Source organism: Rutilus rutilus, assembly GCF_951802725.1.
Source record: "Rutilus rutilus genome assembly, chromosome: 21".
Classification (NCBI taxonomy): Eukaryota; Metazoa; Chordata; class Actinopteri; order Cypriniformes; family Leuciscidae; genus Rutilus; species Rutilus rutilus.
In genome coordinates, this window is record NC_140226.1 from 27985659 (window position 1) to 28010885 (window position 25227).

A 25227-nucleotide genomic window follows, 5' to 3' on the forward strand; every position below is an offset into this window, starting at 1 on the left:
GCCTAAAGCAAAGCGCCTGGTCTGTCAGGACACTGCACAAGCCGGCTTTTCTTCTTTCTCCATCAGTGGAAGGTCTCGATGCTCCTCAAAGTGAACTTCTCTCTCGTGTTTGAGACACTGGACTTGATGCAGTGATATTCAGCCATGCAGAACTTGAGCCAGAAGTTCACTCCAGCTCGGTCTTCAGCGCTCATGGTGTGCATCTATTGCTAATGATGGATTAGAGTTGGTCCCCACATGCAAATTCTGGAGTTGTACAGCCTTTCCAGAGTGTGAGGAGAAAGAATGAGACAGTGGGAAAGTTATGTCCTATCACTCTGTAAGCTGGAGTTCGCCCTGAGAAGGCTCATCGTCAGGGCCCAGAGTGAAAGGCGTGCTCACGGAGGCCTGGGGAATGATGGCCGTCTCTCCGCTCAGTGGCGTCTTATCCTGAGACTGGGAGGAAGAGGAAGAGGAGTGCGTGCTCTCGCTAGAGCTGCTGCGGGTCTCTGTGCTGGTGCTGGTCTTCTTCATCTTCCTGCGTTTGGCCAAAGGAGCCTTGTCAACCGTCTGAAGTCGGAATCCCTCCCGCTTACACTTATTAAAGGCCTGGGGAAGAAAAAATGGATGACCATATCAGTATCTGCCGAAATTACAGTTATAATATACAAAGCTTATTGTATAATAATTTATTATGATTTTATTACTTTTTCAAATTAAAACAGGAAATGTATTAAACATAAAAAAAAAAACAAGTTAAGCACTTATCCAAATGTCCTACTCAGCATTGTCAGCATGTTCTGTAAATTGCATGTAAAAAAAGATTCAAGCTTTATTCTGAACACTATCACCCCCCCCCCGAATAATGCTGTATGCCGAATAAATTATGTATTTATCATTAACATTTATCCACACCCATCTACTCTTTTATAATATGTTGTAATATTTATTTTTTAGCCTCCTTCCATTTTTCTTACATTGAAGGTGGCTTTGAAACAAGAGTGCACTGATCTGGTAGAAGATCCCAGGATGTCAGGGGTCATAAGAGGGTTGGAGGAGAGCTGGCTGTCGTCCTGCAGCCAGGCATTATAGCGTAGGCCGCACATCTTTATCCGCTTGTTAGGGTCCACCGTCAGCAGCTCTGTACCATGAGTAGCCCACACATTCACATTTTAGTTTTAACAAATGTATTCCTTCTTACACTACCCAATGGTCTCTAAACATATCTTGCTGTATCTCACCTTGTATCAGATCCTTGGCCTGGTTGGACACATTCCTCCAGGCTTCACCTTCAAAAGAGAAGTCTCCTTGTTTGATTTTCCTCATGATCTCCTCTGCACTGGTGTGCGTTAGACTCTTCTCCTGACACTGAAATGGGACCTGGCCAGATAGCATGGTGTACTGCAACAAAAAGCATACAAGAGCACCTTAATGCGAGATACCTCAAGGTTCTATCTTAGGACCAATTTGTTATTTTCTTCATATATGCTTCTCTTTGGCTTCATAAAAAAAAAAAAATCTTCACAGTTATGCTTACGATACAGAGCTGTATCTAACTTTTGAAGTAAACATTAAATGAAAAAAGTGACCTAATTTATTTTCAAAATACCAACTGTTGATATGGAGGAGAATAGTCCTCCATAACTGACTGTAAATACTTTTCTTTATCCAATCAATTTAAATCCTTTTTGATGGACGATGTTTAAATGTAGGATGGCTAAAACCTATCATTGGTTAAAAAAATTAGAATTATCCAAAGGCCATTTTCATTTGTAGTTCCTGGACAGCACACATCATCGTCATCGACATAACCAAAAGGTTTTGTTTGATTAAGCCCTTAAATTTCGCAAGCATATTAAAGCTGTTTCGAAGAGTTGCTTCTTCCAGCTTAGAGCTATTGCCAATCTGAAATCACACATACAGGTCTCTTAAATGTGCCAACCAGCTGCCCCTCACTTGGTGGCACTTAATGTTTAAAGGTAATGTGCCTTCCGTGTTCGGTCATAAAATAGCCTATCACAGTCCGTTGGGTCCTCCCCCATCATCAGCATGTTTAAAATGTGTCTTAAGACTTATTTGCTTTTGCTAGACACAGCAAAAGTCATTGTGTGCTAGATAGATGTAATGTGCGTTCTTCCATTTGTCTGTATTTGAGAACAGCACAGCACTTTAAAAACAACAGAAGTTGATCAATGTGCACTATAATTATATTGGAGATAAAAAATACATTATTAAGATTTTATTGTTCGTTAAGTGAAATAAAATAGAGAACATGTACACAGCTAAATAAGCTCTCGTCTCTCTACGTGCTGCGCAGAGCTCCAGGGTCTTTCAGCTCACAGCCTGTCAGAGATCATCATGTCAAACTCTGCTGCACTACTCTGTTCTCCCCCCCCCCCAGTCAGGTCCTGCTCCTCAATAAAGAGCGAGGCAGAAATGGACCCACAAAAATAACTCAGCTATGGACATCTCCCCCAGGCTCATCTCGCTATCTCCTCTCATCTTTCTCTTAATGAAGTTCTGGCTGAAATCTTCCGCTCAAGGGTAGCTGTGATGACTCCAATCAGCAATGCTAAGCTGTTTGGAAAAGGGCTTGACAGTTTGTTTATATTGGTTGGTGTTCAACTGAATAAGTGTCAGAAACAGCAAGACATGGATTCATATCCAAAATGAGTAAGTTATCTACATGAAGCAGGATAAAAGCTTGTGTATACAGAAGCACTCGTATATCTTCACCATTCGAAATTTTATTTCCATTAAAAAGCCTGAACAAGGAGATACTTCCAAATGACCTAAAGCAGAATGGTGTGGGTCACATGTATTACTTGCCCCAGGGATTACTTGCCCTTGCTGCAGGGATGACATATTTTTGTAGGCCAAAACCAAGAAATGGGTTGGCATTTTAGCAAATTTTACAATTTAAAAATGTTTAAAAAAAAGGCGTGTTTCATTAGTCAAGATTATCATGAATAACAAGATGTGTAAGAATCATAAACGTTTGTTGGTCACAGAACTCATTTTCTTCATTAATCTAAAAGCCAATAGAGGAATCCTACTGGATTTTTGGTAAGAGAACCAGGGTGATGCAAACTTCCGGGTTGGCCTACAAAAATGCGTCATCACAGAAGCACTCTATAGTGAACACAACTGTTTCAAACAAACCCTAGTGGGCTTCCTTGCTGTCAATTGTCTACAAATCTGTTCCTAGTGCCCATACATTAAATACTATACCAGCATGACAATTACAATGTGAATACTGGCCCTACCAAAATGACTCCTAAACTCCAGAGGTCACAGGACTCATCGTAACCATCGTATTTCAGGATTTCTGGTGCGGCGTACTGAAGAGTGAAGCAGGGAGTCTTCAGGAGCTGATTGTCGGGGGGTTTGAGCCGTGCAAAGCCATAGTCAATAACTTTTATCTCTGAATTCTCAGTGTCGTCGGTAAAGAGCAAATTCTACGAAGAGAAAAGAGAAACTGAAGAACATCTCCATTACACAGTCAGAAAAATAAAACCTCAAGCAGTACAATCTCATTATTAGTTTACCAGTATAAACATTTACTAATTCACTGTTCACCAAACTGAAACACAAGCAATATTGCGGCGCATAAACTTAATGCAGATGTTTCTTGAAAACATATCCTTTTAATTAAGCAAGACTTGTCAACTATGCGGCCTGACTACGATGTAAACTGCACTTTTGGGCTCCTCGGCCTAGAGTGCACTGTGACATGTGGGTTGTATATCTACGATAATGACAGTGGATGTGTCGTGGCGTGCTGTACCTCTGGTTTGAGGTCCCTGTGCACCACGCCAACATCATGCATGTGGCTGACGGCAGACACCAGTCTGCGCATGATACGACTGGCCTCCGTCTCGCTGAAGTGCTGCTTCCTTCTGATCCTCTCCAGCAGCTCTCCACCTCGCAAGAGCTCCAGAACAAGATATGCGTGTAGCTATACAAACACACAAACATAAATTCACCATATTAGAGAGCTCAAGTAATTCAGAGCCATGCTGCAGTGGTTTATCCATGTGATCCAGAAAGTTTAATCCTTGGTGCTAATGTGAGCAATCCTGATCACATTTCTCCTCTCCTTCCAACAGTTTCCTGACACTTTCTACCAGGGTTGGAAATTAAGGGGGGTTTGCCACCAAAATTAACAAAAAAATAATATATATATTTGGCAAAAATTGCCCCTGCACAATTAAACTAAATCTATTACAACTGTCACAATTCAAGTATGAAAATGAATGAAAAGAATTGATTGCAGCATTTCATTCAGATCTGCTCACATTGCTTAAAACATTTAGTTTGCACTGTTAAGAATTATAACCAATCACACACACTTCTGTTGAGCGTATGAATGCGACAGCCAATCAGATGCATTTAGATTAGTCACCAGTAAACAAGAAATCCACTGAAAACACCTGAGTTTTGTTCAGTATGTTCACTGACTGAATTGTAATTCAGAATTTAAACGAGATTTACTTCTCGTAGCGCAGTTCCACTTCAAATCGAACACACCTAAGGTCTTCATAAATACTAGAAAATTATAAGCAGGTGAGTTTGAATAAGATTGGAGCTAAAATTAGAGTTGAGAACCCCTGACCTATAGTATAAACTGAAAAAAAATGGTTAAATGTAAGTATTTGACATAAAAAACACAGATACATTCAATGAGGTAATCATAAAAACTACCTTTACAAAGGTAGAAAATGACCTGAAATCAAATGCAGGGGGCAAATATTGGCCCTTAATATAAAAGTTAATTTCTGACCCTGCTTTCTACTATCATTCTGCCTACGAGACTGCTAGAGGCAAGAGTCCAAATATAAAATTAGTGAGCATAGGGAAACACACCATTTGCAAGAATAACCACATGGAATGGTATATGATCGCAATTACACAAAACTGACAGATAGATATTATGAAGTGCAAAGCCTTCTATCCTGGCACAGATGTACATTTAATGACAGGTAGTCAGAGGGAATGATGCCTTTGAAGGACTGGAAAAAAAAATCAGTTTGGCAAAGGTTCAGATTTAGGATGATTTTTAAAATGGGCTTCAGTCTCATTATACGCTGAATGAGTGTGAATAAGTGAACGGCAGAACAAGTGTTTGGGTGCTGTATGACGGTGGGATGAGATAGAAAAGAGTGTATGAGTGTGCAAGTGTGTGTGCACAGAAGAAAAAAAGAGAGGCAAATGAAAAAGAGCAAGCTAATGTCTCTCATTATCTCTGGTATAGCGGAACAAAGACCCTGACCGGGCAGGGCGGCTCTGCTTTTCATCTGGGGCACGGCACTGGGTACAGAGCGTGGGGGTTGATAACCTCCAATTGGCAAGTGGGCACGCACACACATACACACTTTCACAGATCTGAAGAGGAGCCCAACTGACTCTATCTTATCATACTAATGAATAGAACCATGGATCAGGATGTCTGGCACACACTGAAAAATACACACACACACACACACATTAAACGCCTAATTAGCCCCCAGCAACAGCGATGATAAATAATATGAATAAATATATATTTTTAAAGAAATTAATACTTTTATTCTCTTTTTATTCTAAATTGATTAAAAGTGACAGTAAAGACATTAATAACATTACAAAAGATTTCAAATTCAAAAGATTTTTATATAATAAACGCTGTTCGTTTGAACCTTCTCTTCTCCAAAAAATCCTGAAAAACATTAATAAAAAATGTTTCTTGACCACCAAATAAGCATATTAGAATGATTTCTGAAGGATCATGGAGTAATGATGCAGAAAATTCAGCTTTGCCATCACAAGAAAAAATTTAATTTTAAAATATATTAAAACAAAAAACTTTTTAAAAATTGTATATATATATATATATATATATTGTTTTATTTTTAAGCATTTAAAATTGAATTCATAATATGAGGTCATATTCATATTTACATAATTAATTCAGATTTGTCTTCCATCTTTCTTAAATAGGCATATTGTATTGTAATCAGCCTTTTTTCAAAACACAGCTGTCACAACAATGAGAAAACAGATTCCATTGTTTTGCTGCCTTGTGAGGACTTGTAAATCTGTTTAGGAATTCTTTAGGAAAAGAGACCAAGTATGCATATTAAAAAGTAAATAGTACCAATTTTTGTTGTGTAACGAAATCCAACATGGTGTTATTTTTACAGACCTGCGTTTCTCAAAAGCATTGTGAGCTAAGATGATTGTAGAGACCATTGGTGCCCAAAGCTTCTACGATCTACTTAGGCTTACGAAGCTTTTAAGAAACGCATCCCAGTTAGTTTTGACCTTCTTTTGTGCTGCATCTGATAAAGAATGGATGGTTATTAAGATAAAGTACAATGAAAAGCAAGGGGAGGAATTAAATCTGGGGCAGGTGTGAGGACAAAGAGGGTTCAAACTTATTCAGACTAGCCCAGTTCTTTGAATAAATGAGGCTTTGATGTGTACAGGAGCTCTAGGTTTCAGTCTCAAACACTGTCATACCTGGTCATGGTAGATTTCATGTAGTTTGACTATGTTGGGGTGTCCGTCACAGAGTTTGAGAGCGGCAATCTCTTTCTGCGTTTGTGCCTCCATTCTGCAGAACAATAAATGAGCACAACAAATCACTTCCATGACTATTATATAAAACAACTGAACTTTAAATAAACAATAAATATTCTATTGTCAGGCTGTATAGTCGGTACCTTTTACTGACAATTTTTACAGCATATTTTTGTCCGGTCTTCTTGTGAGTGCATTGTCTGCAGATGGAGAAGCTTCCCTCTCCCAGAGCGTTCTCCCTCAGGTCCATCTCATAGTTCATGTAGAACGGCGAGTCCTATGGTCAGTTTGTCAGAAGTTTAGAGGTCAAGGAAAGGCGATGGCATTATTTACTTAAAGGGACCATATTCTATACCACATGTGTTAAACTCAGATTTTCGCTCCAACCAGCTCCAAAACACCTGCCTGGAATTTTCCAGTAACCCTGAAGACCTTGATTAGCAGGTTCAAGTGTTTAATTAGGGTTGCAGCTAAACCCTGCAGAACAGAAGCCCTCCAGGAACTGAGTTTGACACCCCTGTTCTACACTTTTGTAGCATTTTATTAGCCCAAAAATCAGCCTATAACAGTTTCTTGCACCAAAACAATTATAATATACTTTCACATCACTCTCTGTCTGCCCCTTAGACTTAGACAGTTTTCTTGTTAGGGTACCTTGAACATTTATTTATGTAAATGACCTCTGTTTTGATTGGCTAGCCTCCTTACTATATGCGGGTGAACTAACGTTCAAGTCAAGTAACCGTTAATGCGTAACTGTTGCAAACGTAGGAGGTCATGTGTTAATGTGTTTGTGGTTCTGATGTCACAACCACAATGATTTCCGAACGACCGATTTTGCAGCTTTATTTTGATAAATGGTCTGGGACTAGGGCCTTGTTTAAATCTGGTATTAAGATGCGTTTTGGTCGATCAGATCACAAGTAGACGAGGGAGACACATTCACGTTTACACCTGTTGTGATCAGTCTCTTTTGTCTACTTTCAACCTCTTCTGTCCTAATTCCTTCGAGGGGAGGGTCTTTGTACATGTATGTACATGTACATGTTTGTATGTGTTTTTTTCACATCTTTCGATCTAATGGACGAAATGAGCTCACGCAATATACTTTTATTAACATGATCTGTTAATAAAACATATGGACACTGACCCTGATGAATAGAATGAATGTAAAGCCTGCATACAAATCCGTCCCAGCTAACACACGACATACCAGATACATAATTTATTAGTTATTTTTGATAATTTCATGACTTACTAATTGACAACATAACCACGACGTTGCAAGCTCATGATTTTATTTGCCGTTTAAAGAGAAGTGATATACAGCGTTCGCAAGTGAAGAGTATAATAGTATAACATCTGACAGGACAGTATAGTTTGTTTTTCTGAAGTGAGAGACTTTTTATTTAGTAACAAGTTATGAAAATAATGTTAAATGTTTCATTAGACAACATCTCATCTCAAAGTAGCAACTGAATCAGTACAATGCATTTTTCTCCAGCACTTTGTCTGACAGAAGAGTGGACAGTTTTCATGCTAGCCTTTCAAAATAAAAGTCTTGCATCAGAAAAACAATTATACTTTTTATTGTTGTAGTTTCTTTGACTACACAACGTGGCCACCCGCCGGTTGAGAAACGCTAGTGTATTGGTCTATCACTACCTAAATTAGCTGGTTTTGCCACTGGTGTTTTTGTAAAAATAATGAATGTTTCAAACAGGTTTCCAAAACATTTCACCCATTTTCCATTGGTCGGATTTTTTCAGGTTGGAATAGCATAGAAATGTTTACACTTTTTGGTGAAATTAACCAACAAATTGCTTACTTACAGTAGTCTCTACATATTCAATTGGGATGGGAGGAAGTCATTTGAAATGAAAATAAATAAATAATACACTTCAGCTTTAAATGTTGTAATGTTTTTACAACACAGCAATATGCAGACTGACCTTCATCATAGCGCTACGGGCAACAGCAGCAGAGCCCGGCCTCTCTGACCCGCCGCACCGCAGAGCCGAGTCGTCCATCACCGCATTCCTCTTAAAAAGGATGGAGGGAGCCATGAAGGAATAGCCCTGCAGATACAAACATCTATAAAGACACTCACTGACAGAAGAGGGAACTAATGCAGAGGAAGTATCAGGGTCACTGAAGGAACTCTAACAGCACAGCCTTTTGCATTTCTGCAAATCCTACATGCTTAAGGACTCCAGTCACATTGTTTGCGACGACTGCATCATGTGCACCCTTCTAAATAAAGCCTCCGCCAGCCCATGTCCCACTTACGCGGCCAGACTGCAGCTGTGTGCTACATGGGCGGAAGAGTGGCTGGCTGGATGAGAGGATGGCTGGACGGAAGGATGAGGAGATGAATGGTTGAAATGCTTTTAATTGCTAAGCCAAGGTATTTGATTGCCCTGCTTTTCAAATTATCACAGTCCTCTAATGCAGCTTAATTTCAGTTTGTGAGGAGTTTGAGGGGGTGGCTGGGTTTATAAGCGGCTATGCATGTGTGTGCGCGTGGTGGAGCGCTTCGAAAGTTATCATTGCAGACGTCGCTGCAATTGTACCGCCCGAGAATTATGAAGGATCAAAATTCCAGCGCACATGAAAGGCGAACGCTCAGAAAAGCCAAGATGAAGTTGGTAATCAAAGGTTGAAGGAGTAATTGAGCCAGACATGGTTGTTCTCGCAGACGCCGACCTTTTATTCCATGACAGAGCCGTTTAATGGCGGCATTGATCCGCCAGACTGAAGGATTCAGAAGGCAATCATAGACACCATCTCTTTCGCAGCCTCCCATTTCAGCTGGCATCATGCTATAGGCAACGTTATGGATCAAGCCGCATCAAAAATAGTCATTCACATCTGATGCTTGAAACCATCTTCATATCACCATAATTACATCTCCAAAAAGCTCTCTAATTCATCTGAATACCAACACAGACAGCCGGGCTCACGTTGCATAAGTGATCATTATAAAGGCTGACTTGCCCATTTCCTCTTCAGTACTTCCTGCTTACTAATAATAAAGGGTTAACTGAACAATTATATCCTAACGCAACATCAAATGTCCACTCGTGTGCAGAAATTCATTCTCAGTGTCATAAATAAATGCTCAATGTGAATCAACATTGGTTTAGGTAAATCATCACACATTTGCCAACATTAGTGATTTCTGATGTATTGGCTTGGCAAAGGAATCACCTGACATTTTGGGATTATTCTGCTCAAACACTGAAATATTTTTGAATGAAAATTGAGTATATTTGCAGAAGTTTGGGGTCGGTAAGATTTTTTAAGAAATTAACACTTTTATGTAAGCATGCAATAAACTGAACAAAAGTGACAATAAAGACATTAATGATTTTGTTTCAAATAAATGCTGTTCTTTTGAACTTTTCTATTCATCAAAGAATCCAAACAAAAATGTATCATGGTTTACACAAAAACATTAAGCAGCACAACTGCTTTCAACATTGATGATAATAATAAGAAATGTTTCTTGAGCAGCAAATCAGCATATTAGAATGATTTCTGAAAGATCGTGTGACACTGAAGACTGGAGTAAAGACTGCTGAAAATTCAACTTTGTCAACAAATAAATTATATTTGTTTGTTTTTTTACTGTATTTTTGGTCAAATAAATGCAGCATTGGTGAGCAAAGACCCCAAACTTGTAAACAGTAGTGTGTGGTCATATAATTTTAGCAATAATTTTTGGTATCATTTAATAAAAAATTAACATTTGTCAAATGCAAGTAAAAATTGCATTGGTGTGTAAATGTTGCATGGTAACTATATTATAAACTGCAACATTTTCCATTAAATATTGCACAGGGATAGAATGAATAATAATAATCATCATATTTAAAATATTTACAAATGTTAAAATTATCTTAATTAGAATCCACTTTCACATTATTCACATTGATGTTTTTGTAACCCAGTCAACGTGAAAACTGATGAGAATTATTATAATCATTATTGTTGCTGAATATTGGAATATTGTGCAATATTAATACATTTTTGTCTTAAATTCCTCACTTTTACGCCTCATATTAGAGCAGCCCAACCTGCAAAGACCAAAAATATATGCCATTACAGAATAGTTATTAATTCTACTACCTGGAAGATTCGGTCACAGTTGTTTGGAAGTGCCGCTGGAGAGTAGGTTGGGTCCATCTCTGTAAACTCCTCTGCAAAGTTGCTCACATCCAGCTCATCGCGAATTACAGGTTTAAAAGGAGCTGGAACCTTCTTAGCAGCTAAATCCTCCCAATTCATTTTCTGAAGCAACAAAAGTCAAACATGTTTTATGTTGGTCCCTCAAAGCCTGAATGAACTTTAACAAGCCAAGGAAATGACAAGGGAAATAGTTGTACTTCTCTTTTAAAATGAATTTTTGTGGAAAGAAAGTCTTGCCTGGTAAAATGGATGGCTTTTCACATTCTGGGCCCCTGAGGGGCCAGAGCCCAGCCTCTTCTTTGGGTCTTTAATTAGCAGTCGCTGGATAATGTCTTTGGCCAGAGGACCCATGTCTTTGGGAAATGGAGGATCCTTTTTCATAATTCTCCTATTAGGCAAGGAGAGAGAATTCATCAAAACCGTACCCTACCTGCAGATTCGTATTTGAATTGTATAAAAAAATAAAAACTGCAGCTGTAGGTAATTTGATGCTATTTTGTAAACATGCTGATGCAACCAAATATTCAGCTCATGATTTCGAAACAAGATAGACTTCTAGATAATGAAAAGGAAACTGGCGTAAACTTAACCACATAAAGGCGTTTTTTTTTAAGAGCAAGTTCCACAAAACAGTTACAAATGTTCATTTTCAGATCCGTTTAAGATCCATGCGCTTTCAGATCCATTTAAGTCAGATTCTTGAATAAATTACTCTTATCAGTCATCAAATTTCATCATGTCCAATTCAAAATGATATATTTTTTTTTTTTATATATATGTGTATGTAGGCTTAAGATACCAAAATCAGTGTAGTTAATGGATTTCTTTTTTTAGTAAGTGGTATTTTATCAAAATTAACTAATTAAATAAGTATATTTCATTTAGTTCATCAAAGAACTTAAAGAATTATTAATTGAACCAGAGTTGCTAAGAAGAATCACAATCATAATCAAGATAGTTACAGGGATAGTTCACCCAAAAATGAAAGTTCAGTCATCATTTACTCACCCTCAAGTTGTTCCAAACCCTTATGATTTTTTTCCTTCTGCTGAACACAAAAGAAGATATTTTAAAGAATATGGGTAACCAAAAAGTTGATGGACCCCATTGACTTCCATAGTATGAAAAAAAAAATGGGGTCCATCAATTGATTGGTTACTGACATTCTTCAAAATATCTTCCTCCGTGTTCAGCAGAAGAAAGAAATTCATACAGGTTTGAAACAACTTGAGGGTGAGTAAATGATGACAGAATTTTCATTTTTGGGTGAAATACACCTTTAAATTCCTTAAAATTCTCATGCTAGCGTATATTGGTGTACGTCTGTGCTGGTCTTACTCGGCAATGTCAGAATGAGAGTTCTCATTGCCATCGACAGTGAAAGGAGAGCCTCCGGTCAACAGCTCATACATCAGAACTCCCATGCTCCACCAGTCCACCGCCTGCATGAGAACATTGGTACATCACACTGGTTATATTCCCAACAGCACATTCCAATATATGTTGGATCATTAAAATAAATTAATGAATGAATCACTGTTCAATAAAGTCAAACTTAAAGCTGCGGTGTATAGTTAAAAAAAAATTACTCATGTAATTAAAATGTGGTGAATGGATGAGCGGTTCACTTTACCTTGTCATGTCCTGACTCTCCTCCCGCAACAATCTCAGGCGCCATGTACTCAATAGTGCCGCAGATGGAATAAGTCCTCTCCACCTACAAGAAATGAAAAGTAAATGAAATCTACAGTTTTAGTTTTCACAGTTTATTTTGGAAGAGTAGATATAAATGAATGTGCTGTTTAGGGCTGGGTATCAGCAATTACACCATGTTACACCATTACACCAAGTCATGACTCAATACATCATGAATGCGAAGGAGTTTACACAATTCAAAATTCTCATTAATCTACCATAAGGCAGTTGAGTTGTCTAGTGCAGTGGAAGCATCATCTCACAATGTTCACTAACTATGGACCAATCAAAATTCACACAGAAAGAGAGAGAATTTCTTTGTTTACTACTTTTTCAAAACTGGCATCACTTTATATTAGGTGTCTTTAACTACTATAAAATAACATTTAAATTAATCATTTGATACAATACATATATGTTTTTACATTGTACTTAAATTTAAAGCACACCTGCATATAATTACATATGTAATTCGTTTCTGTAACTGCATCTATAATTACACTGTTGACCCTTCCCTTACCCCTTAACCCACCCTTAAACTACCACACCTGTCCCTAATCTTACCCGTATCCTACCTCAATAGCAGCACAAGTTTTAAAATGCAACATGGACACAGTAAGTACACTGTACATATTTTTTATGCAAGTAGTTAAAGACACCTAATATAAAGTGTGAAAAAAACGTACTAGTATAAATTATTTTTTCACGACGACTCTGGCATTGCTGTAACGATCACAACTGTGTTCAGTTAGTTCCTGTTTTCACAGAGTTTTAGTTTGTATTCATCAGTTCCTGTTGTCTTTGTTCTATTTTCCGCCACTATTTTGTTGTCATGGTAATTCATTTAATCAGCACAGGTGTTTGTCCTGTGTATTATTATTAAAATAACGTGTGGAACTTTATTAATCAGTTTTGTCTTCTGTCTGTGCATACACTGCTGACAGTAACGGTCAGAAGTTATTTAAATATTTACACTACCGTTCAAGAGTTTAGGGTTGGCAAGATTTTTAAATGTTGAAAGAAGTCTCTTATGCTCACCAAGGCTGCATTTATTTGATCAAAAACAAAATAAAAAATAGAAGTATTGTGAAACAATATTACAATTTAAAATAATTGTTTTCTATTTTATTATAATTTAATTCCTGTAATGGCAAAGCAAAATTTCCAGCATTACTACTACAGTTTTCAGTGTCACATGATCATTCCGAAATCATTATAATTATGCTAATTTAATGCTCAAGAAACATTTATTATTATCAATGTTGAAAACAGTTCTGTGGAAATATAAAACAGTAACATTATAAATGTCTTTACTGTCACATTTGATCAATTAAATGTGTCCTTGCGGAATAAAAGTATTAATTTCTTACAAAAAGAAAATCTTACTGACACCAAACTTTTGAGTCTTTCAAAAGTTAAAAATACAATTAAATGTAAACCTACACACCGAAACAAGATTCTTCAGTCTATGATTAATTACTGCACTTAGATGGCATTGTGGCTAAGATTAAACACACCATCTGTGCTGAATTATGCAGTATTATGGAATGAAATACATGAAAACATCTGGAACAATCTTCTTTAATATCCTATGAGCATTTAACATTCTTGCCACATTTGAATACCGACACAAGCACATGGCTTTTCATAATTAAAAGTTCCTGAGTACATTTATTAATTGCTTTTATTTTTATGCATCTCATAATCAGCATATTTCTGCCGGATGAATTTACTCGTTTTATGTGTGCTGGTTTATATGTACGCTATAAAGTCTTAACAGTCACTGGCGTGTTTTCAAACCACACTCATAAAAGAAATTCTGGCTGAAATGGGTTGTTAGCTGGTACAACAAAGGTCAAACTGAGAAAAACAAAAAGTTAATATAATCTTTCAGAATAAAGAGCACGATCAATAAAATTGCATCCATGGGACGGCGGAAAGGTTCATTGTGAACTACTGAAACATCAAACAGAACATCTCTGATAGAGCAGGACAGCCAGGACCTGCATGTGCAGAATATTGGGTGGTCCCCGGGAATAAACAATCATTTGTTAGCAAAGAAATAGCTAAGAATTTGTTAGCTCTTCTCATGGATGAATGTCAAAACCCCAGACGAACTCTCTCAATACAGATCTTTAAACATCTGCCTCATACATCCATTACACAAATTTAGAAAAGTAGACGTCTGGGTGTTTTTTTTAATAAGGAACAGTTTAAAGGGACATTTTAAAGGTACACTATGTCAATTTATCAGCAATCCTTCTTCCAAAACGTGTCTTTGTCTTACTATGATTTACAAAGGTATGCCTGTTATAAGTGTTTGTATTTTAGACCTAACAGGATGGTTTTCAAGGTAAATTGCATGCATGCATCACTGGCCCGTGTGTCTTGTCATATCCGTAAAAAGAGAAAAGTTGCTCCGGCTACTCTGACATGGTGTGGGAGTGCCATAGGTTAGTTGTCACAATGAGCGAGAAAGGTTGACATGGAGCAGCTAAATCTCCAACCTCCAGGCAATCTCACGTTTGGGAGAATTCACGCTGAAGTACCGTGTCTATTAATGGGTAAAGCTACAGTAACGTCTTCAGCTAGTCAGCTTGAGATCCTTTCCATCTAAACTGGTAATATCTCTTAAGCCTAGTAGTGAATGTGTTATGAGTAGTAATATAGTTTCTCTCTTTTTTTAGTTCATCCGCACAGTCACGCAGAGCCAAAGCACAACCAAAACAATATTCTTTCACAAAATGCCTGCATAGTTACATAGTGTAGCCTACCTTTAATGTTTTAATATAAAACCACTCTTTTCAAGCATACATAAAAGCCATGAAAGTTTGAGATGTTCCAAATATCATGGCAACAATAGTTGTGAAATATTAAACACTTGTTGGCCTGTCTAGTTAAATAACTTGTTTTCACCCTCCCAGTAGTTCTCAAACTAGCATGTCACTCTAACACAATGTTCCAGAAAAAAATTTTTTTTTGGACAAACCCATCTGAGCAGAAACACCCCAAGTTCAAGTACAACGGGTCATTCTTAACAAAGAAACTCTAACATTTTCACAATGAAGAAACACAATTTCTGTATTATGCCATTTCAGTTTTAGAGGTTTGAGGGCATTACATTTTTACAGTAACTAAAAAAAGCAATATATTTATATTATATTATATATTACTGTTTAAAAAAAAAATTGGGGTCAGAGTAAGATTTTTCTTTTTCCAAGATTTCGGTTTCAAATAAATGCTGTTCTATTCACCTTTCTATTTAAAGAATCCTGAAAAAAAAAATGCATCATGGTTTCCAAAATAAATATTGGCCATCAAAAACATCAGCATACAACCAAATCAGCATGTTAGAATGGGTCATGTGACACTGAAGACTGAATTCAGCTTTGCCATCACAGGAATAAACAATTTAAATATATTAAAATAGAAAAAAGTTATTTTAAATAGCATTAATATTTCACAATATATACTTATAATATTTAGGCTAACTGTGTCAGGATGGTAGTTCTTGAACCAGTGGGTGAAATCCAGTGCTTGTTTTTTTTTTTCTTTCTGTGGTTGCCCATACACAAAAGAAATATATTTGGGGTGGTGTGGCGCAATGGATAAGACACATGCCTTTGGTGTGAGAGACCCGGGTTCGAATCCACTGTGAGACACCAATGTGTCCCTGAGCAAGACACTTAACCCCTAGTTGCTCCAAAGGCGTGCGACCTCTGACATATATAGCAATTGTAAGTCGCTTTGGATAAAAGCGTCAGCTAAATGTAAATGTAAATGTAAATGTATTTGAAATATATTTTCAAAATATATTTTGGGAATATATGCAAATATTCGAAATTGGCCCAATAAATATATTGTAGTTAAATATATGTAAATATATATTTTTGAAAATATATTTTTGTTAAATATGTGAATATATTTATATGTCAATATATTTACTAACAACATATATGTTCATATATGTTTTAACTTTTGCAAATTGTTTCATTTGAAATTTAAAAAGTTAACATTTTCACAAACAAGCAACAACACATTTTCAGTTTTTTTTTTTAGATAGACCACTTCAGTTGTGGATGTGGGCATGGGAGAGCAGTGCTCTACCACTTCCCCCGCCCACATTTTTCCTACTGGTCGGGGATGGAACCAGCAACCCTTCGGTTACAAGCCCGAAGCCCGAAGCCCTAACCAGTAGGCCACGGCTGCCCCTTTACTGACTTTATTGGCCTAAAATGACAATTTTATGTAGGAAATAACACACAGAATGCAGAGTTTTTTCCCCTATTTTTACAGAATTGAATACAGTTATTTAATAGTGTGTGTATGCAGTGTTAGACACTGAGTTCTATCTATTGTTTAAGTGCACTTCACTGTTGGAGTGTCACTGTTATACTTGCATCATAAATATTGTGCATATTTTCAATATTTAAATGACTTCAGGAAAGATGTCAACAAAACAACAATAAATCTAATAATTGCACTTAGTGTTAGGTACGTGCCACCTAATATGGCCTAATAGTCCTAGGAAAGCAACTATCTGTCATTTTACATTGCAGTCATTTAAATGTAAGTACAGTATTTATTATAGCTGTGTGTCATAATACAGTAGTGAAATATGGTAGCCTATATTGTGTTTAGGGGAAAAGGTAGAGGAATTACTATGATCAAAATACATTTTCGACCCTTCTTTAGCAAGCTAAACATTTTATGACCATATATTTTGTCATATATTTTACATTACATGTTATAAATGTAAATATATTTCACACTTAACATCATATATTTTTGTTATATTTCAGAATATATTTCAAATTGATAAATATAAGTGAACAACAATGCAAATATATTTCAATGTATTTGGAATATATGCCACATATATTTTTGACACTTTAAAATATATTTCAATATTGTTTTTTTCAGTATGAGTGTGCACAAATGATAACCTGTCAAGTATGTGAAACACTTTTACTTATAAAGCTTATTTGGCATTTTTGTCCTTGGCTGGACAGCAATTTATCTGATGGCTCCCACATATGTTTGTTTGCACAGGGTGAGCACATGGTTTTGTTGCACATCCGCCTAATAAGCAGTTTTGCACACCGCACGGCACTTATCTGTATCTGTGATGTTCTGCCCTGAGCATGCTTTTCAATAACCAGAATTATAAATTATTTGATCCAGAATTGTGTAAAAAATAATCCTAATCCCTATGACCTAGGAAGACTGTGCAAGGATGCAGTCTTTATCTCATGAATCAATCAGCACGGTGTATTTCTGCACATTATTTCTCCCAGTTTCACTTCCACTTCCTTGAAAATCAGTGCATATGCAGACAGACAGACTCTAGTTGAAACCGTTTCAATCTCCCTTCAAGTGAAGTTTAGAGGGAACATTTTCAATTTCTTTTTAAATTTCTACCTTTGCCATTAACTAATGCCCATTTAAATTTAATCTTTAAAAATACTAATTATTTATTTTAATGACACTACTAAATGCTGTTATGCCTAAATTCAACTGTAGCATTGTAACAATTGTTTTCAGTTGTTTTTGGTAATGTTTTATTTTTAAGACAAAATAGTATAGATTTATAATATTTGCCATTTATTGGTTATTGGCCATAACGTGACAATCATTATCAGCTTCTCAGTACCTGACAGAATTTTTAAAATGCATAATGTTTTTGAACAAACACAGTGATTTTTTTGATCATTTTTTTTTTAATAAAATGTGGAGAACTGGCAAGAATCCAAAACGCAAAATGAGTTTCTGAAAAGAGAAAAATTATATAAAGACAAACTCACCTCATGAAATTCCTTACTAAGGCCAAAATCCGTCAGCACAATGTGACCGTTTGAATCAAGAAGTATATTCTCAAGTTTAAGATCTCTGTAGACGATTCCTAGCTGAAAAACACACAGAACCGAATAAGGTCTTATGTTTAGATGTGAGACCAAATGCATCACTTCTTTTTTTCAACCTCAACTTGTTTACAACCTCAACTTGTCTGGGGTCATAAAATGCAGCCATTCACCTGGAAAATGTACTGCTACTTTAATAAATAATAAATGGCAACATAATAGGAAATGACAAAAAATGAGACTGAACCAAAACAAAGTTAATCTCACTGTCATGGTCCTTTCTACAAACTCTGTAATCGCCCCTGGGCAACTCTCTTCTCTCTGAATAATGGCTGCTGCTGTGCACAGAACAAGCATGCATTAAAAACACTTCTCTTCCTCTTTCTGTAAACACAGCATTCGAGAAATTTTGAGCACTGCAGATACATGCGGCCTGGCCTGGTTATCTGAGTGAGGAATTGATCTGAGTAGGCAGGAGAGAGAAGTACCTCCTCCTGAGCAAAGGAAGGAATTTCGTTTACTTCTATCTCAAAATGAGGCGCCGTTCAGTCAGATTGCAAAAGGAAATGAAGAGTGAAAATAAGTGTGCAATTTTACCTTATGCAAGTGCTCCAGCGCTAGCACAATCTCCCCACTGTACAAGGTAACCTCTTGCTCTTTAAAGCGAACCCTTTGGACCAAGTGTGTGAAGAGCTCTCCTCCATTCACATAATCTGTGATTTAAGATATAGAAAACAAATTTGCAACTGGTTAATGATGGTTTTATATTTCAAATGCATCTGGTATTGTGCAGTTACTGCAAAATCCTGCTTTCATGTCGACATAGGTTCCAAGCAATACCACAAAAGCCACGAGTTTCTGTAGTGGTATACAGGCTTCTGCTATTCATTATTATAGCAAATAAACTGTGTTACAATTCACAGGGTCACAGGGTGTTCACTGTTATCTACACACTCAGTTTAGATAGAAGTTCAGTTTATTTGGAATGCCCTTCAGCTTACATTTGAGTCACACAGATATGGGGTTTCAAGTTTGATGAAATTATTTTTTTCACTCAAATAATTAATTAAAAGAAATGTAAATAAATTAAATAGTGCCGTTCAAATGTTTGGGGTCAGTACGATATATATATATATATATATTTTTTAAAGAAATTAATTCTTTTATTCAACAAGGATGTTAAATTATAAGTAATGATGCTGAAAATTCAGCTTTGCCATCACAGGAATAAATTACATTTTAAAATAAATTAAAATTAAAAAAAGTTATTTTTAATTGTAAAAACATTTCACAATATTATTGTTCTTAGCTATTTTTGATCAAATAAATGCAGCTTTGGTGAACATTAAAAAATCGTACTGATTTTAAAAAAAGTGTATGTGTATTTATATAAAAATATAAATATAATATTATATATTTATTTAAAAAAAAAAAAGACAAACTTGAACCCCCTGAATTTTGTAAAAAAAATAAATTATTGAATTAATGAATTAATAAAATACTGTGCGATGTTAATAATATTTTTAATACGTATATATTCTTAACTGTTGTAACAGATGGACATAGTAAAAATGGTTTTCTAACACACATATCTGGTGCACTTTATACCCTCCCTCATATTGCTAAGTAAACCACTTCTGAGGTTAATTAAGCTGAATAAAAATGCCTGAGGTTATGCACAATGGCTGATGGGTAAATGTCCCTGCCCACTTCCTGTGAAGAGAGATATCAGTGTACACTTGCTCACTATGCTATATGCAGTCAGACTGACTAAATGCTTCTTATGACTGAATCGCACTTGATGGCCAAATACCCTTTAAAGTCCACTTCGTAGAGCACTATTTGACACTGGAACCATAGTTCACAGTAACAATACTGGTGAGCAATGCAGAGCAAAAGTTCTGCTGCACAGATTGCACTCTTTTAACTGCAAAAGTAAAATTGAAGCATAACATGTAATTCACATTTTTACAATCCACACGGGAGAGAGGCGAGAAAGCGTCAACGTACCTAGAATGAGATGCAGTTTGGTGTCTGTCTGGAAGGCATAATGGAGTGTCACCAGGAAAGGAGACTGTCTGATATGTTCGAGGACCTGTCTCTCCGTGCGTGTGTGTTCTGCCGTCTTCGCCTTCTGCACGATAGTGGCCTTTTTCAGCACCTTCATGGCATACAGTTTACACGAATCATGGCCGCTCACCTTGCGAACCAAGAACACCTTGCCGTAGGCTGCCCGGAGGAGGAGAACGGTTTGTTAGTGGAGTAGGAACAGAGATAAAGAGAGAACACATGGTTCACATACTTGAACTACCACTGACCTCCTGTTCCCAGCACTTTCAGCAGCTCAAAGTTCTCAATGCCCACACGCTCCACGTGACCAGTCAGATTGGCTGGAGAAAGATTTAAACACATCCATCAGGTCACGCAGCCAAGAAATCGTGTTTTTCACTTGGATATCATACAAGAAAACCTCCTGTAAACCTTCACAACTTCAGTTCCTTGAACCCTTGCCACTTTCTCACAACAGTGAGAAAAGAAAATATGTTCAAAATGGCCAACTCTTGGGACAAGCCTGCAGTTATTTGTAAATACAGTATGTTGCTTATAAACAGGTCCAGATGGAAATCTGCTGACTTTAAATATTTAAACATGGTCAAATATGACGTGGCAGCTGAAAGCTTTATGAAAATAGGCAAACATAATGTAATACACTGCTGGTCAGCTGTTTGGGCTCAATAAGATTTTTTAGTTACACTTTATTTTAAGGTGTCCATGTTACAGTGTAATTATACATTTAAGTAATGAGTAATAATAATTAACTTCATGTACTTACTATAGGGTTGGGGTTAGCATTAGGGTTTGGTTTTGGGTTAGTTGCATGTAATTATGCATAATTTAAAGTTATTACTATAGTAACTACATGTAACGCGTGCAACAAGGACACTGTAAAATAAAGTGTTACTGATTTTTTAAAACAAAATAATACTTTTATTCTGCAAGGGTCCATTAAATGTATCAAACTTTCTGTTCATCGAGAAATCCTGGAAAAATGCATCACAGTTTCCAAAAAAAATAATTAAGCAGCACAACTATTATCAACATTGATAATAATAAGAATTGTTTCTTAAGCTGCAAATCAGCATATTAGAATGATTTCTGAAGGATCATGTGACACTGAAGATGCTGAAAATTCAGCTTCGCATCACAGGAATAAATCACATTTTAAAATATATTAAAATAGAACATATTTACACTAAACTGTAATAATATTTCACAATATAACTGTATTTTTAATCAAATAAATGCAGCTTTAGTGAGCATAAGAGGCCGACACCAAACTTTTGAATGGTAATGTAAATAAACAGAAGCCAGAACTATGAATTAAAGGCTCTTGAATTCTGCAGAAATGTGAGTTTTGCAGGCACTGATTCTTTATAGGCCTGCTCATAAATAAAGAAGAGCTTGATGATTTAGAGGAAACAAAACAGCCTTCATGAATGAGCATGGAAGAACGTGAGCATGTGCGTGGGATATGTTTATACGTTAGCTGGGGCTAAAGTGAAGTCGCTTGTTTTATGCAGTAGATTGCTCAGCGAGGTGAACGCACTCCTGCTGTTATCCTCACTCACAGGTTATCTGCATCTGACAGAAAATGCCATCTTTCTCTGTCTTTGCAAATTATCTGATTTTAGATGAAAAAAAAAAAAACACATATACCATTACCACATCCTCTGACTGTATATCAAGCAGCATGTTTAAAGTGTGTGTGGCCCCCTTTGAAACCACCCTAGAGGCCCATGGGAATCGCAATGTTTATTAATAAGCTTCCAGACCCTGACTTTCTCTCCACTCAGGAACCGAAGGCTTTTAAGGAGAGAATTTGGTCCCCATTGGGCTTTATCAGATTACCGACTTCTTGTCTTTAGCCCTTCACTCTAATGTTACAGTTTGTTAACCATAATAAGTCAGAAACAATTAAGTGCCTGATGTAAACTGATCATCTGCATTATATACAGTACAGTATACAGATACAGTACTGATACAGTATTGCACTATAAAATCTTGATTAGTGGATTAAATTACTGTTAATCTGCACAGTTATGGGCCGACAGCAATCTGAAAATACTGACTGATCTTTCGGTCAGCCTGATGCATCGGTAGTTGAAAAACCCATTTTTATGATATAATACAGAAGTCAAAACAGACCTTTTGACAGGAGATCTTTAGTGTCAGGGTTGCACAGTAAAAAGCTCAAATGATAGTTACTGCCGATTTCTATGGATAGGGTACAAAATTGGGCCTGAAACTCTTTCAAAAATGGTCAGTGAAAGGAGGTTGTTGACCTTCAGAAAATACTGATCGTCAACCTCATCAGGTTATGGCAAAAAAAAAAAAAATTCATAGGGGTCACCTTTAAGACATGTTGTATTTTCTGAAACTGCGATAACAGGCTTGTGCTGACAATGTGGACCAAAAACACATTTAAATGGTTTTGCCATTTAAATTAGACGATTGGACGTACTACAATTATTGTTATATGAATTCAATAGATGGTTCAAAATATATCACTTTGAATTAATATACACTGCCCAGCCAAAAAAAAAAAAAAAAAAAAAATTGGATTTAAATAAGCAAATGCTTAAGAGTCATTGTTGCAGTGATTAGCATGCTATATGATGAAAATAACATCACATGTATTTTCATCAACAGGTGCATACATTTTCGGTCAAGATCTTGTATTGACAATGTCTACTTCAATACATCCCAAAAGACTTTCAATGAATTTAGGTCTGGACTCAGAGGAGCCAATTCATATTTAAAAATGATTCTTCATGCGCCCTCCCAACCATTCTTTCACAATTTGAGCCTGATGAATCTTGACAGTGTCAGGCTGGAATATGGCCATGATGGTGTTTTTTTTTTTTTTTTTTTTTTTTGCCAGGCAGTGTATACATACAGTTATTAAAAAGTCTAACTTTTTGTTACAAAATTTTGGAACATGTCAAAATACAGTTTAACAAATATTTGGTTGCTCATTTTTTCTTACAATAACTTGGGTAACAGGGTTGAATTGTTTAGGTTATTGAATGCAGTCAACAACAAAAAAAGTAAGAACGAATGAGATTACAGTGCCTGTAAAAAGTACTGTACCGTACCATACTGATATTATGTGCCTGCAAAGCATTTGTACCAAGTTTACTAACACAGGCAAGTGAGGACACACACCTGGTCACTTCATTTACTATACAAAGACATCATCAGGGCCCTAGAGATTAAATTAGCTCCAGCAATTGGGTTGCTTTGGGTTCAAGTCCATGTCATGACTGAGACACTAATTAAAGCGCTGACACATGATAAATGCATTCCATACAATACAATACTTCCCTTAAATGTCAATCTAATTTCTTACTAATGTTTCTCAGCTTCAAACACGACACGCACTGAAAATGCAAGTGCACTTCTGCGGTTATGAATGTGAAATATTGCACATGTAGAACATCCTCCAACCTCAAAGCACCACATTTGTGATGATACAGATATCAATATATAATATACGTTGCTAATAACACTTAATGCATTTACACTAGCCGACCAGCTAACATTAAAGCTGTCTGTCTCTTCCATTATATAACGAAAACACCACCAGTCCAAGATATATAAGCGCTGTTTCTTAAAAACAAGCGTAGGACGGACTGTCCGGCGTTCATTTACCGTTTCTGAGTTCGTGTTTGACGGTAAACAGGTCACCTTCCTCCGACGAGCCCTCCATCGTAGACGGCATTACTCGCGTGAACGGAGCGCACACTCTTTCCTCTGCTCGCTGCGCGACACTAATGCAAAATACTACAGCAGTGACTATCACAGCAGGATTACATAAACGGAGTTATTGCAGTAAAGCAACCTTTGGGGGAAAAATGCAAATGACAATAACTGCATTCTCGTGGGAAGGACAGTGGGGCTGTAAATACTACAGCTACACTAACAGAGACACACACACACACGCCGGCCGAGCACCATTTAGACACGCCCACTGGAGCTGTTGGGAGAAATACTTCTGCTCTATTGGACCGCCCGACTGTCACTCACCGCCCATCGTACAGTGCTACTTTAATATTTATTACAACAATGTAACAAACAGATAACTTACATTTTATTATTGTTAAAGAATAAATATTAATAAATAAATATACAAAAATATATTAGATATATTAAAACAAATTAATATAATGATTGAAATAAAATAAGGCCCGGTTTCACAGATAGGGCTTAGATTAAGCAAGGATTAGGCCTTAATTCAATTAAGTAGCTTTTATAAACATGCCTTAGAAAAAAAAAAAAAAAAAAACATTACTGGTGTGAATCTTGAGACAAAACAATGGCACTGACATGTTTTAAGATAGTGCAAGTTGCTTTCAGTTAAAACAGCTCAAACATGCATTTTTGTCTGGAACTTTAGGCTTAAACCTTGTCTGTCAAATATATATGAAGAGTTCAGATGCAAAAGCCTCTAAGTGCCATCTGAAATTTTCTTCTAGAATGGTCATTTTTTATCAAGCTCGTATATATAAGTTCAGTAATTTCACTTAAATGGCAATGCAAATAGGTAATTTGCATTGCCATTTAAGTGAAATTACTGAATTTAAATATACAAGCTTGATAAAAAATGACCATTCTAGAAGAAAATTTCAGATGGCACTTAGAGGCTTTTGCATCTGAACTCTTCATATATAGTCTGGGTCTGGGTATATAATATTATCAAAACTATTACCCTATTGGTAGAAGCTACTGGGAGAACTGTTAGCAGTCTTTAGAGTTATTGCAGGAATTTATGCTTATTTATCTTTAGTTAATTTTGAAAGGGTGCTAACATGGGGCCTTAAGTATCTTTTCACTTTTACAGTTTATTATTAAATAATATATATTTTTAATAATCAAAATT

General features: G+C 36.4%; 1 protein-coding gene across 1 annotated transcript; it reads right to left on the reverse strand.

Annotated features, from left to right (window-relative positions):
• Positions 1-24300, reverse strand: rps6ka5 (ribosomal protein S6 kinase, polypeptide 5). Its single transcript, XM_084393997.1, has 17 exons — positions 24000-24300; positions 20606-20677; positions 20298-20516; positions 18885-19000; positions 18231-18332; positions 12365-12448; positions 12070-12173; positions 10969-11119; positions 10672-10833; positions 8493-8618; positions 6684-6817; positions 6481-6574; positions 3767-3937; positions 3246-3437; positions 1221-1380; positions 957-1120; positions 1-588 (listed from the first exon to the last, which is right to left on the reverse strand). Exons 1-17 carry the CDS (start codon positions 24067-24069, stop codon positions 313-315), a joined length of 2397 nt encoding a protein of 798 aa, XP_084250123.1. The 5' UTR covers positions 24070-24300; the 3' UTR covers positions 1-312.
• Positions 24301-25227: the final 927 nt, after the last annotated feature.

What these genes read in the sequence shown, in the direction of transcription:
- rps6ka5 (XM_084393997.1), bottom strand. Translation starts at nt 24,069, where the DNA reads ATGCCGTCTACGATGGAGGGCTCGTCGGAGGAAGGTGACCTGTTTACC. An exon ending in CGCTGGAGCACTTGCATAAG is followed by an intron (nt 18,333 to 18,884) that starts GTAAAATTGCAC and finishes TGTGTTTTTCAG; the next exon opens with CTAGGAATCGTCTACAGAGA. An exon ending in GGCCAAGGATCTGATACAAG is followed by an intron (nt 1,121 to 1,220) that starts GTGAGATACAGC and finishes CTCATGGTACAG; the next exon opens with AGCTGCTGACGGTGGACCCT.